We start from the raw sequence: 17,395 nt of genomic DNA on the forward strand, positions 1-17,395 counted from the left end.
GCAATGTGGGTTAATGCGCTCAACTGCAAAATCGGTTTGCACCTCAAGGTCGGCGATTGAAGCTCACCTGCTGCTCCTCGGAAACCCTATACAGGGTTGCTATAGGTCGGAACCTACTCGGAACTACAGCTATCTTCCCTACCCCATCCGATCTCTGGTAACCACCAGTGAACATTGGTTTCAGTGTGTAGACTTACTGTATTTTTATGTTTGATTGACTTGTTTAACTCAGTGTTATATCCTCCAATTTTTTGTTCTAATATAAATATTGAGAACTCATCAGTATTCTGTATGGCTACATTGTTGTTATTGTTAAATGCCATCAAGTGGGTTCCAACTCATAGCGACCCTGTTTCCTGTGAGCAGCTGGTGAGTTTGAACCACCGACCTTATGTTTCAAACCAACTTCACAGTCGAGCTCATGAACCCACAGTGCTACACCAGGACTCCGTAGGGCTACATAGCATTCTATTACATGTGCGTGTCACATTTTATTTAGCTAGTAGTCCCTTGACAGGCACTTAGGTTGTTTCCATCTTTTTGTTACTATGAATAATGCTGCAAAGAACATAGATGTGCATACACATTTTGAACCAAGTCATTTTATCTCTAGAATCTGCGTTTTTAACTACCCTTTTTATAAGATAGAGGTAGTGATCACACCTCTCCTACTGGACTTTTATGAGATACAAGGTGTTCCCTCTTTCTCTCAACTGCTCAACCTACTGCCAGGAAATCCCACGGGTACCATTCTCAGTGTATATCCAGAAGTACCACCACTTCTCCCATCTCCCTCCTTCATGACCTTGTTCAAGCTATTGTCTCATCTGGCATGATTTCAAGTAGACAGATTCTAACTGGTTTTCCTGTTTCTGCTTTGTCTAGGACCTTCCACTTTACTCAGAGTAAATGTCAACATCCGTACACTCTTCCTTTTTACTTCTTCGGTCTACCAATCTTTGCGCACTCACTCCAGCTGTACTGGCTTCCACGTTCTTGTCAGGGCCTTTGCATTTGTTCTCATTGCTGGAATGTTCTTCTACAAAATGTCCAAAAGGTTTACACACTCTTAGCTCCTTTGAATCTTTGCCCCAATATCACTTTTTGTGTGCGTACCTTCCTGGGCCTTCTATTTTACATTGCAGTAACCGCATGATCTTTAGCCCGCATTCTGCGTTGTTTTTCTCCATAGACATAAACCAGTTGCCATCAAATCAATTCCAGCTCAGCAATGGCCCCATGCATGTCAGAGTAGAATTGTACTCCATACAGTTTTTCATTGGCTGATTTGGAGGGGAATAGATGCACTTCTGGGTGAGCTTGACCTGCCAAACATTTAAGTTAGCAGTCCAAGCGCATTAGCTATTTATTTGCACCACCTGGAGACTCCCATCCTCTATATATTTTACTTCTTCCTCGCCTGTTCTCCCTCTTTCCCACTAGATGTGAGCTCCATTGTTTATTTTGTTTACTACTCTTTCCACAGTGGCTGGAACACAGCCTGGCACATGGTATTTTTTTAATAAATGAATAAACTGGGAACTACTGAAGACGTTTGGAGATTATTGGTAGTATACTTCTTCCTATTTGACAAGTGAGCATATCAGTTCAGGTTTAGGAAGTGAAATGCCCAAGCCTAGGCTTGGAGTGCTGTGATTCTGTAGGATAAGCTCTAGACTGCTAACCACCAGGTTGACAGGTTGAGCCCACCAACTTCTCTGTTAGACAAAGATGGGCTTTCTGCTCCTGTAAAGATTTATAGCCTTGGAAACCCTATACAAGTTTGCTGAATTGGACTTGACAACACTTAACAACAAGAAGCTTTTTTTTTTCCGTTTGACAATTGAGTATGTCAGTTCAAATTTGGAAAACGGATTGCCCGAGCCTATACTTAGTGCCCAAAGACAAATCAAACTTACTTTCCCCCAGTAACCCTTATGTTGCTGGGTTGTTGGAAGCTCATTTCAATTAGTCATTAAAAAAAAGTTCAATTAGTCATAAAAAAAAAGTTTTTAGTCATAAAAAAAAGTTGTAGACACTAGAAATAGAGTGTTGAATGGTGATGCAGACAGCATCCCTTCATTCACTATTGGAAACTAAACACGGGAGGAAGTGACAAGAGTGCTATTACATTGTGAAGATTCCAATGTCACAAAACAAAATGTCTGAATTGTTTAATGGAAAGCCAATTTGCTCTGTATACTTTTACCCAAATCACAATCAAAAGTGTTTTAGAAACAAAATAGCTCAATGGGGCAGTTCTACTACAGCACACCACAAAAAGAGTTTTTAAAAGGGTTGTTGCTGTTGTTAAGTGCCAGTGAGTCAGTTCTGACCCATAGCGACCCTGTATAGGGTTTCTGAGGCTATAAATCTGTACTGGTATACTATATGTAATTTGCTTTATCTTTTGTGTTGTTTTTTTTTTGTTGTTTGTTTTTAACCTTTTATTGTAAATTGAGTGAAAGTAAATCTAGTTTAAGTATTGTTAGGTGGTCTTCATTATAAACCTGAATTACCATATTAGATGTATTAACTATGTCAAATGACATTACTAATGTGCTTTTCAAATTCTTTTTCTTAGCTTATTAAGTTTCTTTTCCTTCAAGGGGGCAAAAAATAAAGATCCCTGCATTCATGGAGCTTCTATTCTAGTGGGAAAAACAAGAAATATGTAAACCAATACACATCAAGGTAATTTCAGATAGGGGTAAGTACTGTAAAAGAATATAGTAAGATGAAAGGAATATAGATAAGAATAGTGATGCTACATGAGTTGGAGCGATCAAGGAAGAACTTTCTAAATAGGAAACTTGAAAGTAGACAAACATGGGAACGTATAGAGAAAAAGGATTCGAATTAGGGGGAGCTACAAATGTAAAGATCCTGAAGTAAAAAGAGTTTAACATGCTTGAGCAGTAAGTTGGCTATGGGACAGGAGCAGAGTGAGGTAGGAAGAGAGTTAGGTAGATGTAGACATTAGAAAGTTCTGCCCCAGAGAATCATACATTTGCAGATATCCAAACACTTCTGTTTATGCTCTTCTGTGAGTTGTTTCAGTACCCATCTTGCATAAACTTTTCGAAACCCAAGTCTCTTGTGGAGTATTTCATAGACAGAGCCATGGCTGATTTGCCACATAATCCATTGTCACTCATCTATTCAACAGAACTGTTTCATATGCATGCACGCTCATTGTTGTCATCAGCTGTGGATTTGGACAGGCGTTTTAAACCACTCTGGTTATGACTTAGGTTTCAAAAAGTTTATGCATTTGGACATCTGCAAACAAAACTTGGACTGAAGGAAGGTAAAAGTTTCTTTTAAAAAAAATGGTTAACTGGTGACAAGATACAGATTCATCACTACAAGCCTGAGAGTAAATGGTAGAGTATGGAAGGGAAATGTCCTCAATTGCCAACCAAGAAAAGTTCAAAAGTCAACCATCAGTCGGAAAATCGAAGCTTACAGTTTTCTGGGAGTCTCTAGAGCTAATATTGGAACACTATCAGGAAAATATTCAATGGTCAACAGTGCTCAGTACAGTGAGATACACAATGAAGAGCTGAAGCCAAACTTGGAATTAAACACAGAGGACTGCTATCCAAGGACGTTATGATCTTGCATGATACTGCACGTCCACACAACACTGCCCAAATTGTCGACACTCTATAAAAATTGTGTTTTGAGGTGTTTAAAAGCATCCTCCCTGTAGTCCTGATCTTGCTCCATGGATTTTCACCTGTTTGGTCCCCTGAAAGTAGCCCTTCTAGGATGAAGTTTCACTTCTGATGAAGACAATGGTGCATTCGTGGGTTGCAGCGCAGCCTTTTTGTATTTTAAATAAGGAATACAAAAGCCTGTTGACAGATGGACAACCTGTGTTGAAAAGCAAAGAGATGGTTTCAAAAATGATGTATTTGTCTTTTCCAAAAATTGATTAAACAAATTCTACAGCTGGAGTGCAGATAATTTTTGACTCGTTTTGTTTTAGAAACATGAGTGATGTTAGAAAAGCTGAAATCAACTTAATTTTTTCCCCTTCCTCCAGTTTTGCAGTCTCCTTTGCTTGTATTCTGTAGCTACTCTGTTCTTTCTTCTGTTTAGGGTCCTCCTAGGTGTTCCTCCCTTCAAGCCCCAATCATGCTGCTCTCAGGACATGAAGGAGAAGTGTACTGTTGCAAATTTCACCCCAATGGATCCACCTTAGCATCGGCAGGATTTGACAGACTGATACGTAAGGCATAATTTTTTAATACGGTGTAATTGCTCTCTGCCAAATAGTGACTTATAAAAAAACCTTAGACATATCCTCTGAGGTGATTATTTCTGAAGGTGAAGCAACACAACAAACTACTTAGGTAACATATTAAAATGGGGGCATGAAAATAATGAATGGTCTTGAGTATAAACCTTGGAGGGTTTGTGTGGTAAATAAAGAAGGGATTATCTGACTGGTTGGAAACTATGTTGCTCTAGCTAGAGAATATCTTCCTTAATTAAGGTAAAATTTGAGCTGATTTAGCAAAATGAGATCTGGGCTCAGCAGAGCAACACAGTTTTTATCTTCAGGGAGCCTGGTCTAACATGAATACTGTTTGATGAGTATTAAAAAGTATAGCCATATAGACAATAAAGTACATATATATAAAAGTTCTTTTTCTGCCTATAAAAGTGTTCCTAGTTTGTTTGATGTGGACTCTGCGTGTAACACTTTAGACTAAGAACTGGACTGTGAACCACAGGGTTGGCAGTTCAAACCCACCAACTGCTCTTTGGAAACCCTGTACATACTTGTATGAGACAGAATCGACTTGATGGCACTTAACAACAACAGCTTATTTGTTGAAATTAAATATATCGGCAATTCATGGATATTTTACAAAGACCCCATGCCTTCCAGATGCTTGTCTACCTTTGAGTTAAAAGATCACAGAACTAGAGCATCTAAATCAAAATGAGCAGTGAAGAAACATCATTCACCCTAAGTCATAGAGTTGTCAGAAAAGAGCCAGAGAACTCATTTCATCTCACATTTGACTTTTCTTTTTCTTGTGGTTATTTATTATTTGCCTGTTGTAAGATGAAACCCCTGTCTCCTTAACAGTGTTGTGGAATGTGTATGGTGACTGTGATAACTATGCCACATTGAAGGGACACAGTGGAGCCGTCATGGAACTGCATTATAACACAGATGGCAGGTGAGTATTTTGCATAATAGAAAGACAGTTGTTTCTGATATTGATTCTTACCATCATCTCACCTTTCATCCTTGAGTTTCCTCTTTCAAAAGAGCTTTCAATATGGATCACTATCTTTATTGTTACATGTATGCAATGTATTATGTCATCTTTGTCATCTAATATATTACCAATCCAGCCAAACTTGTTTTCTTTTTAAAATATACAGCAAAATTTAATTTTTATGTGTTTTCTAAGAAAGTGATGAAATATTTATTTTGAGAACCCAAAAAACAGAAAGCTAAAAAAGATCCGTATTCCTACTACTCAAAAGATAAATCACTGTTAATATTATGATATATTTCCTTGAAGTCTTTTTTCTACTCAAAACAAAATGAATTCCATTGTTCCAACCTGCTGTGGCCCTATAGGCTAAACACTGGTCAGCCATTCAAACCCAACAGCCACTCCTAGGGACAAAAAATGAGACTTTCTGCTCCTGTGAAGAGTTACAGCTTTGGAAACCCTGTACAGAGGCACTATGAATCAGAACCAACTCAGCAGCACACACACAAGGATTTTGGTGAATTTTCACTTCTTTATACTTCTGCCCTCTAAAACCTGGGTTAACTTGGTATATAGCCTTTTATACATTTTTCTCCTGTAAATATTAACGTTTAAGGAAAAAGCAAGCATATCTAGGGATGCCATCTAGTCAACTCTGATTCTTTCTTGTTCTTAAGTGCTATCTAACTGGTTCCAATTCATAGTAACCTCGTAAAGCGTTTTTTGAGAAGCAGCAGGGTTTGAACCTCTGACCTTTTGATTAGCAGTCCAGTGCTTATCCTACAGCACCACACCAGGATGCCAGAAACCCTATGTATAGTTTCTGAGACTTTATATAAAATCTTTATAGTAGCAGGTACCTCCTTTCTCCCTCAGAGCAGCTGGTGGATTTGAGCCATCATCCTTGCTATTAGCAGTAAAGAAGGCATTATGAAATCAGTTATAACTTAGAAATGATCCTTAGAGACAAAATAAAAGCTTTGGTTTTTAGAAATAGGCTTGGAGTTGCACAGTTATCAGGTCTGGAATTACCACTGTCTGTTTTGTTTCTGCAGAAGCAGAGAGGAATTACACATTTCCAGATGGAATGTGTCTTATGTGTAAAATGTTATCTATCACTGAGGAGAAATAAAGATTGAGAAAACTGCTGTATTTGATGTATAATATGTCATAGAGTTCAGAGAAGGATCTTTTTTAAAACTTCACTGGGTAGATCTCATAATGCGCTCTAGAGAAAGTGAAATTTTTGTGGGTAGTGTTAGGCATTCCAAACAGATAGCATCATATACAACATCATCAAAATTTTTGCAAGTAAAAACGGTAGATTGCTATTATCTTTACTTATTTCTTTTTTGTTTTTGCCTTCTAGCATGCTCTTCTCAGCATCCACAGATAAAACTGTGGCTGTGTGGGATAGTGAGACAGGCGAGAGAGTTAAAAGACTGAAAGGACATACTTCCTTTGTGAATTCCTGTTATCCAGCCAGGAGAGGTCCCCAGCTTGTCTGTACTGGCAGTGATGATGGTACAGTTAAGGTGGGTGTTGTCTCTGTGTTGCAGCTTTTGAAGTGATGTAATGTGAACCTTATCTTCCCAACAGTACTGAACCCTCTTAGCCCCAACTCTGTTTTAGCAATCATTTCTCAAAAAAGGCACTTGAAATTTTTTACCTTTTAAAAATAAGTTTAAAATAATAGGCAACATTTTAAGTTCTCTAAAGAATAACAGAACTACACAGCAATAAAATGGACCAACTGAATTGGACTCTTGGCTCAGCTGTTTACTTGTGTGACTAGGCAATCAATCACCTTTCTGAGTCTTGGTTCTTAATTTTTAGAACAGTGATTTATATGCCTTGCAAGGTACTTGTGAGGTTACAGAAAATGTATGTAACTCTCAATGATGTTAGGGTCATTTAGGCCTATGGTTTCCAACCTGTCTGTATTTCAGAATCAATGGAAGAAACTGATGAAAATCCCCAAAGATTGAATAAGTCTGGAATGGGAGTCAGAATTTTTACATATTTCTAAAATAATTTAATGGGTCTCACATTTGTGAACTAGTGTTTTTGCCCAGCATCTTCATTTTACAAATGAAGGAAATGAGTCCTACAAATAGTAACTTGTCTCAAGGGCACACACGAGATATACTGCTTTGTAGTACCAGCCATCTTATTCTTTGGCATTAGTTTTGGACTCTTGTTGTTGTTGTTGTTGTGTGCCATCGAGTCGGTTTAGAGTAGCATTTTAATGGATAAACAGGGAATGACTAAATCACACATGTGATTATTGCTCTTACAAGTGAATGTGCTGTGTTTCATTATTCAAGGTGGTGATACAGACATATTGGGTTATTTGCTTTGAGACATTTTTATCGTAAATGGTTTCTGTGCCTTGTCACTTGGGTCCACATGATACTTAGCTGAGAGGAGGAGTGGTTCCAAAGTTCAAAACTCATAATCTAGATATACTTAACTGTAACTGAAGAGAGTTTTAACATTTCTAATTATTTTTTAAAAGGCGGTACCAGTACAGAAAGTGGGGAAATTTATGATGGATTCAAATTGGAAGTCTCCATTTGCATTTGTGACTTTTGAATATACAAACAGGTAGATAGAAGAATAAAGTATATAACAAATGGCTTGAGTATTTTGATGTTTATGTCTCTCTACAAGGAGAATTTGAAAAGTTCATGAAAAAATTCTATTACCTCTTAATTTAATAGAAATGAGCATACCTATTGCACAGGTCTTGACCTTTAAATACTACTAAACAGAACTAGGGATCCTTATTTCAGTACAGGAGCAGCAAAAGTACATGATGAGTCTGGAATACCTTTTGTGAGAAAGTAAGGATGTGCTCAAAGAATTGTGGTACAAAAGGAAATCTTAACCAAATTATCAAATTGAGCATTATTATTAATGAGACAAATCAAAACTGATACAGTGAAAATGCATCGTCAGCGGTGAAAACTGCCCAAGAGACAGTGTGCATACCAACCCACCTCAAGGGATATTCTACAAAATAATTGTCCTGTAATCTTCAGAAGTGTCAATGTCATAAAATTCAAAAAGCCTAAGGAACTCTTCCAGGCTGAAGGAGATTAAAGAGACATGATAACTAAATTCAGCACCTGATTCTGAACCTTCAGCAAACCTTTTGCTACTAAAGACATTGGGACAAATGGTAAAACTTTAGTGGGATTTGAGAATCAAATGGTAGTTTTGTTGCTATTAGGTTCCGTCCAGTCAGTTCCGACCCGGCAACCATATGCACAACAAAACAACCCACTGTCCAGTCCTGGGTCATCCTCAAAGTTGAAATCCATTATTGCCGCCAGTGTGTCAGCCCATCTCATTGGGGTCTTCCTCTTTTTTGATAACTTGCTATTTTCATGAATTTGATAGTGGGATACAAGCAAAATGAAGTATTTGACAACTTCAGTCTTTTCTCCATTTGTCATGATGTTATTTATTGCTCAAGTTTTCTTTACATTTATCTGCAACCCGTACCAAAAGTTGTGGTCTTGGCTTTCAGCAAAAAGGTTATATCTTCTGCATATTGTAGGTTGTTAATGAGTCTTTCTCCAGTCCTAATACAACACTGTTCTTCATATAATCCAGCTTCTTGGATTATTTACTTACCATACAGGTTGAATAAGTATGGAGAAAGAACACAACCCTGACACACACCTTTCCTAATTTTAAAGCATTCAGTGTACTAGTTTATTTAAATTACTGTCTCTTGGTCTGTGTAAAGATTCCTCAGGAGCACTATTAAGTGCTCCAGAATACTCATTCTTTGCAAGTTGTCTATAACTTGTAATGATCCACACAGTCGAAAGCTCTTGCTTTGTCAGTAAAGAACAGGTAAACATCTTTCTGGTATCCTCTGCTTTCAGCCAGGATCCATCTGACATCAGCAAGATCCATCCATGTCCTTGTCTGAATCCAGCTTGAACCTCTGGCAATTCCCTCTCAATGTACTATTAACAGATGTTTTTTAATTATATTTAGCAAAATTTTACTTATGTGTGAGATGATTGTCTGATGACTTCCACATTTGGTTGGGTCACCTCTCTTTAGAATGGGCACAGATATGGATTTCTTCCAGTCAGTTGGCCAGGGAGCTGTCTTCCAAATGTCTTGGCAGAGTTGTGAGGGCTTCCAGTGCTGCCTCAGTTTGTTGAAAGATTTCAATTTGTATTCCATCAATTCCCTGAGCCTTGTTCTTTGCCAGTGCCTTCAGTGCACTTTGAACTTCTTCCTTCAATACCATTAGCTCTTGATCATATGCTACTTCTTGAAATGGTTGAACATCAAACATTTCTTTTTGACACAGTAACTCTATGCATTCCTTCAAACTTCTTTTGATGCTTTGTGTATCATTCAATATTTTGCCAGGGATTCATCCAGTCTCCATGACTTTAGAAAGTCAGAAGTCCATAAGAATTTTAAATTCTTCAAACTTTCTGCATTTTTCACCCTTTAATCAGGATTCTTCTATAAAATTTTTGATCAGAATATTCAGTTGTTCTGGTCTCATGGCAAGGAGGCAGTGATTCCTAAAGGCAATTAGCCACCCATTCCTCCTATTCCTTTTCTTCCTCTGTTGCTTTAGACAAAAAGAGACCAATTGTGCCTTGAATGACCACTTATAAGTTTTTAAGAAGTCAGTAACTACACAATAAGCTAGGAGACAAAACAGAATCACTGTTGACTGTTTTGTAGGGAATATGTTTATCTGAGAATGTCTTAATTTCTTCATTGATTCCGAAGGCTACTTTAACTGGATTTTGCTGTTGTGTTTTGTTTGAGATGTATAGTTCATGTGAGTGTTTGTGTTTCAGCACTTTGAATATGTCTTCACCCTCCCTTTTGGTCTCCATGACGTCTAATGAAAAATAAACTGTCAATCTTACAAAAGATCCCTTATATATGATAGGTGAGGTGCTGTTGCACGTAATGTGCTGGACTGCAGAGTCAGTTTGAACTGCAGGGTTGGTGGTTCAAGTTCACCAGCTGCTCCTTGGAAACCCTATACAGGGTCGCTACGAGTCTGAACCGACTCATCGGCATTTAACAACAACAATACTTGATGGTGACTTCAGATGATAAGCGTTGGCTTACTGTGACATACTACATCAGTATTTTGAGCACACCAACCACTCTGCAGGAAAAAGATGAGGTTTTCTGCTCCCGCAGTGATTTTGGAGTCTTAATGGTGCTGTAGGATCAGCAGTGGACTGCTAACTATAACATTGATAGTTGAAACCTACCAGCCATTCCTTAGAAACCCTCTATAGGTCACTTCGAATCAGAACTGACTCCAGGGCTCTTAACAGCATGCATGATGAGTCGCTTCTTAGTTGATGCTTATAGGATTATCTCTTTATATATGACATTCAACAGTATGAGGTCTCTATGACTCCTGGTGTGGCGCTGTGGGTTAATGTGCCAGACTGCAAAGCCATTTGAACTGCAAGGTCGGCGGTTCAAGCTCACCAGCTGCTCCTTGGAAACCCTCTATAGGGTTGCTATGGGTCGGAATCAACTTGACGGCACTTGACGACAACAACAACAACATGACTGTCTTGAAGGATCTCTGATAGCGTAGTGGTTATAATTAAGGCTGCTCAAGGTGGACAGTTCAAAACTACCATTATTCCTCAGGAGAAAGATGAGGCTTTCTTCTCCCATAAAGATTTACAGCCTCGGAAACCCTATTCAGGTTTCCTATGAGTTGGAACCGACTCCTTGGCACACCACCACCTCCACCACCATGACTCTCTTGAATTTATGCCACTTGGAGTTCATTGAACTTTTTTGAATGTATAGATTTGTCTTTCAAACATGATTTCTTCATATATTCTTTCTGCCTTATTTTCTCTTTCCTTTCTTTCTGAAAGTTCTGTTATGCGTATGTTGGCATTTTTGGTGTTTTACTGGGTCTCTTAGACTGTTCGTTTTTCTTAGTTTCTTTTCCTTCTTTTCTGCTTCTCTAGTAGTTTCAATTAACTTATCTACAGGTTCTTTGATTGTTTTGTTTTGTTTGTTTGTTTCTGATGAATGATAACATTTATTTCTGTATTTAGAAAATTAGCTGTGTATGCTAGTTAGCCCAATTTTGTGGACAGTTCTCTGGCCTTTGGCTTTTTCAACCTTGCAAAAAGCAGGTCACAGATATCAAATCTAGAACATTGGTTCCACCAATTTATCCAGAGCTCCTTTGCCTTCCTGGGTAACCTTTATGAAGGTAAGGGTGGTGCAAGTCTTTCTTGGCTGAGAGACATCCAACTCTAGCTTAGCTTTCCCTTTGATGATATAGTATGAATAACCCTATTTTACAACATAGGACTGATAGGAGGACAAGCTTGAAGTGGTCCATGACTTACAGTCACCATTATCTGGGCCTTCTGGTTTTCTACCAAGGTGGATTCCGGTATTATCCCCGTGTCAATGAACAGGTCTGTTGGTAAGAACATCTCCTTTGTTAGTAGCTTTCTTTTCAACCCTGGGCAGCAACTTCTGTTTTTCCCCCTGCTGTGTCTCAAACATTCTTACAGGCCACTTTCAGCAGTTGTGTTGCTATCTAGAGGTCTAAGGCCTGGGTGAACTGGTTAATTATAGAAAGCATCATTGCCAATGCAATCAGATGTAGCAGGGCTATTTAACATAACAGGTGAGGTCCCTTTTGGGTTGAATGTCCTGTCTGATACTAAAACTTGGAAGCCTTTTCTCATGTAGGATTTACTAACTTCTTGGCTTCCAGTATCTTGACAATAGCAGGGTCCCAGGCCACCTTCTTACCCCTCACCATTTTGGGTGGATGGACCAGAGGTTAATAGATTCTTTTGCCTGCACAGGTCTGCTATTGAACCCTTCTAGTGAATAATTCATTCCAATTATTTCTTCTTTTCTTGTGTGTGGACTATATTTTGTTTCTTTGTATTTCTCATAATTTTTTCTTGAAAACTGGACATGTTCATTATTATTATGTGGCAGTTTTAGAAATCAAACGTTGCCTTTCTAAGAGTTGGTTGTTGCTGCTTATTATATCTGCTGTTTCTTAGTGACTTCTCTGAATAAATTCTTAGTCTGTAATCAAAAAATCTCCCAGTCTTTGTAGAAAGACTGTGGGTGTCTGAGCAAGAGAGATACGGGACATGCCTTCAACACTCAACTAGGCAGTTGAGTATTAGCTTTCACTTAACTGCTTGTACAATTACAAATCAGCCAGAAGTGAGAACTTTGGGTCATCTCAGGTATCTTCTGATCATGTGCATATGAATTGCTTTGTAGATTCCCTGTGAAATGTCTGAACTTTTCAAAGCCTTTATTTCTGAAACATTCTCCAGCCTTTTCTTTCAGCTTTTTGGTTTGTCTGTTATTTGCACCAACTTCTATCCCTTGCCTTCAGCAGCAGCCAATATTTGTTGTTGTTGTTGTTGTTGTTAAGTGCCATCGAGTCGGTTCCGACCCATAGCGACCCTGTATAGGGTTTCCTAGGCTATAAATCTTTACGGGAGCAGAACGCCTTATCTTTCTCCCGCGTCTTTAATTGTGTGTGACAAATGCTATACCCCTATCTCATCCCCCTTTGGAGAGTTTTAAGTCGGGAACAATACAGACAAAATTTTTCCACTGGTAATTCAAGGAGCCAGACAAGTCCAAGCAAACAACCAAAACTGCTTAGAGAATGAGGTCCATTCTTCTCCCTCCAGTGGTGATTATGTGCGGTGGAGTCAGTTCCAACTCATAGTGACCCTGTACAGGGTTTCCTCATCTTTCTCCCACGGGACAGCTGGTAGTTTCGAACTGCTGACCTTGAGGTTCGCAGCCTGATTCGTAACCGCTACGCTCCCAGAGCTCCTTCCACCAGTACTGTTATTATATTATTGTCTACTGAATTCTGATGCATAGCAACTGTCTAGGACAGAGTAAAGTTGCCCCATAAGATTTCCTAAGACCCATAAGATTTCTGTGGCACAGAGGGTTAATGCGCTGAACTGCAGTGTCAGTCTGAATTACAAGGTTGGTGGGTCAAGCCCACCAGCCGCTCTTCGGAAACCCTATACAGGGTTGCTATGCTTTAGAACCAACTCGATGACATTTAACAACAACAATCTGTATGAAGCACATTGTCAAGGATCTTCTCATGTAAAAGCTGATGGTGGGTTCGAACCACCAACTTTTTGGTTAGCAGTCAAGTATTAAACTGTGTCTTCAACAGCTACTTTTTGTAGTTGTCTACTATTCCGTTTTTATTGACATACCTTCCTCTGGAACGTTGGCTTTTTTTTTTTTTTTTAATATCAGCAGGTACAGGAACATCCACTCTAGAGCATTTTGGTTAACAATACTTCTTTAATTATTAACATTCTGTTGAGGTTTTGGTGTAAGTTTACACAACAAATTAAGTTCCCATTTAATAATTTCTATGAATAATTGTTCATTGACATTGATTATATTTTCCACATTGTGTTTTCTAAACTTTATCAAAGAAATCTTGAAATATAACTGAAGTGGGGATTTATTCCTTCAACCTCATATGTAATGGCAAATTTGTGGCTACTTTTTAACCATATATGTTACCAGAATATCCAGGAAAAGTTTTCTGTGGGGCCCTTTTTAGTGGTGCGCTCACTTCCTCAAAATCCTTGGCACTTAAGGATGTACTGACTAATGACATCTTAGAGTGATGGTACTAATAGACTTCTGTTCCTTTGTTTCAGCTTTGGGACATCCGTAAGAAAGCAGCCATCCAGACTTTTCAAAACACCTACCAGGTGTTAGCTGTGACCTTCAATGACACAAGTGATCAAATTATTTCTGGTGGCATAGACAATGATATCAAGGTATGTTTGATTGAAACTTAATCATTCCCTTTCACCTATCTCCACTCACAGAGATGAGTCTTACAAACTTCTGAGATTATAGCAGTTTTACACCTAATACCTGTTGAAAGGAAGATAATAATTTGGAATCTTTCTCTTCTAACCTGACTGACTTCCTAAACAGGAGTTTCATTGCAGTTCATGTAAATATTTTCAGAGGCCAAGCAGGTAATGTGAAGTCCCTGGGTAGAGATTGTGTGGAAATGAAAGTTCAGTCCCTACCTAAAGACATTCAGAGTCAATTTTTAAAAACTATGGCCTAATGACACATGATATGACTGAATCAGTGTCTGGTTCTCTACTTTGAACTGTCTGGCACTCATCTGTCAGATTGTCATACTGTGGTGGCTTGCAGATTGCTGTGATTCTGGAAGCTATGCCACCATTTTTTTTAAATACAGCAGGCTTGCCCATGCTGGACAGGTTTTAGCTGAGCTTTCAGGCATAGACATACTAGGAAGAAGGAGAGACAGACTACTTTTGAATATTTAGTCACTGATAACCTTATGAATAGCAGTGGAACACTGTCAGCACCAGAAAATTGAATATTGAAACGTAATGAAGAGCACCAGCACATTGTCAGACACAGTGCTAGAAGATGAGCCCCTCAGGTTGAAATGCACTCAAGATACGACGCGGGTCAAGTTGCCTACTCAAAATATAATTGGCCATGTTGACGCAAATTAAGTAAAGCCTTTGAGACCTTCACTTTCCAATGGGGCACAATTCAAGTTATTGATAAATAGCTGTAAACATAAATTAATAATTGGAACAGGGAACATATGAAGTATGAATCTAGAAAAAGTGGAGGTTGTCAAAAAATGTAGTGGACTAATATTGACCATTTTGAATCTGGAAATCAATTTGCCCGTGATGACAAATTGAAGAGGAATGGCATCACAGTCAACGTGAAAAAGAACATATCACTATCAGTCATGCAGTATAATGCTGTCTGTGAAAGGATAATATCCATTCACCTATAAGGAAGACCAGTTAATACCGCTATTCAAATTTACGCATGGACCACTGAAATCAGTGATGGTAATATTGAAGAATTCTACCAACTTCTTCTGAATATTTAGTCACTGAAAACCTTATCAATAGCACAGAAACACTGTCAGATATAGTGCTGGAAAATGAGCCCCTCAAGTCAGAAGGCACTCAAAATGCAACTGGGGAAGAGCTGCCTCCTCAAAGTAGAGTTGACTGTGAGAACGCAAATGAAGTAAAGCTTGTGGGAGAAAAGCATGCGGGACCTTCATTTGCTGATGGGACACAACTCAAAATGAAGAGAAACAGCTGTAAACATCCATTGAAAATCAGAACATGGAATGTATGAAGTATGAATCTGGGAAAGTTGGAAGTTGTCAAAAATGAAATGAAACGCATAAACATCGATATCTTAGGCATTAGTGAACTGAAATGGACTGGCGTTGGTCATTTTGAAACTGACAACCAGATGATTTACTATGCCGGGAGTGACAAATTGAAGAGGAATGGTGTTACATTCATCGTCAAAAAGAACATACCCAAATCAGTCATGAGGTAGAACACTGTCTGTGATAGGATAATATCCATGCACCTACAAGGAAGCTCAGTTAATACCACTATTATTCAAATTTACACACAAACAACTAAAGCCAGTAAGGATAAAGTAGAAGAATTCTGTCAACTTCTTCAATCTGAAATTGATCAAACATGCAATCAAGATGTATTACTCATTACTAGTGATTGGAATGCAAAGGTTGGGAACAAAGAGGAAAGGTCAGTAGTTGTAAAATATGGCTTTGGTGATAGAAATGATGCTGGAGAATGCATAATAGAATTCCGCAAAACCAATGATTTTCTCATTTCAAATAAGAGACGACTACACACATGGACCTCACCTGATGGAATACACAGAAATCAAATTGACTACATCTGTGGAAAGAGACGATGGAAAAGCTGCATATCATCAGTGAAAACAAGGCCAGGGGCAGACTTGAAACAGACAATCAATTACTCATATGCAAATTCAAACTGCAGCTGAAAAATATGAAAACAAGTCCACGAGAGCCAAAATATGACCTTGAATATATCCCACCTGAATTTAGAGATCATCTGAAGAACAGATTTGATGCATTAAACACTAAAGACTGAAGACCAGAAGAGTTGTAGGATGACATCAAGAACATCATACATGAAGAAAGCAAAAAATCATTGAGAAGACAAGAAAGAAGGAAAAGGTCAAAAGGGATGTCAGAAGAGACACTGAAACTTGCTTTCCAGCGTAGAGATGCTAAAGCAAATGGAAGAAATGAGGAGGTCCAAGAGCTAAACAGAAAATTTCAAAGATCAGCTTGAGACGACAAAGCTAAATATTACAACCAAATGTGCAAACATCTGGAATCAGAAAAACTAAAGGAAGAACACGGTCAACATTTCTTGAGCTGGGGAAACTGAAGAAAAAATTCAAGGCTCGACTTTCGTTATTGAAAGATTCTCTGGTCAAAATTATTGAATGATGCAGAAAGCATCAAGAGAAGATGGAAGGAATGCACAGAGTCACTGTACCAAAAAGAAATGGTTAATGCTCAACCATTTTAAGAGGTAGTATATGATCAAGAACAAATGATACTGAAGGAGGAAGTCCAAGGTACATTGAAGGAATTGGCAAAGAACAAGGCACCAGGAATTGATGGAATAAAAATTGAAATCTTTCAAGAAAGTAAGGAGGCACTCACTTATCTCTGCCAAGAAATTTGTAAGACAACTATCTGGACAACTGGAAGAGATCCATATTTATGCCCATTCCAAAGAGAGGTGATCTAACAGAATGCGGAAATAATTGGACAATCTCTTTGATATCCCATGCAAGTAAAGTATTGCTTAAGGTAATACAGAAATGGCTACAATCAAACATTGACAGAAAACTTCCAGAGTTTCAAGCTGGATACAGAAGAGGCCATGGAAGAAGGGATATTATTGCTGATGTCCGATGGATCTTGGCTGAAAACAGAGAATATCAGAAAGATGTTTACCTGTGTTTTATTGACTATGCAAAGGCTTTTTGATTGTGTGAATCATGACAAGCTATGGACAACATTGCACAGTATGAGTATTCCGGAACACTTAATTGTGCTCACGAGGAATCTGTACCTGGACAAAAAAGCAGTTGTTCGGACAGAACATGGGAACACTGAATGTTTTAAAATTAAGAAAGGTGTGTGACAAGGTTGTATTCTTTCACCATATTTATTCAACCTGTGTGCTGAA

The 17,395-nt window shown here is 38.4% G+C and overlaps 1 protein-coding gene across 1 annotated transcript in view; it reads left to right on the forward strand.

Annotated features, from left to right (window-relative positions):
• SNRNP40 (small nuclear ribonucleoprotein 40kDa (U5)) overlaps positions 1–17,395 on the forward strand; it is a 38,158-nt gene that overhangs the window by 1,283 nt on the left and 19,480 nt on the right. The window contains exons 2-5 of the mRNA XM_006862186.1: positions 4,108–4,237; positions 5,108–5,201; positions 6,616–6,781; positions 13,979–14,101. Coding sequence (XP_006862248.1) covers positions 4,108–4,237; positions 5,108–5,201; positions 6,616–6,781; positions 13,979–14,101 — 513 coding nt within the window. The remainder of the gene's footprint in view (positions 1–4,107; positions 4,238–5,107; positions 5,202–6,615; positions 6,782–13,978; positions 14,102–17,395) is intronic.

The sequence above is a fragment of the Chrysochloris asiatica genome, unplaced genomic scaffold, assembly GCF_000296735.1.
Source record: "Chrysochloris asiatica unplaced genomic scaffold, ChrAsi1.0 scaffold00047, whole genome shotgun sequence".
NCBI classification, from domain to species: Eukaryota; Metazoa; Chordata; class Mammalia; order Afrosoricida; family Chrysochloridae; genus Chrysochloris; species Chrysochloris asiatica.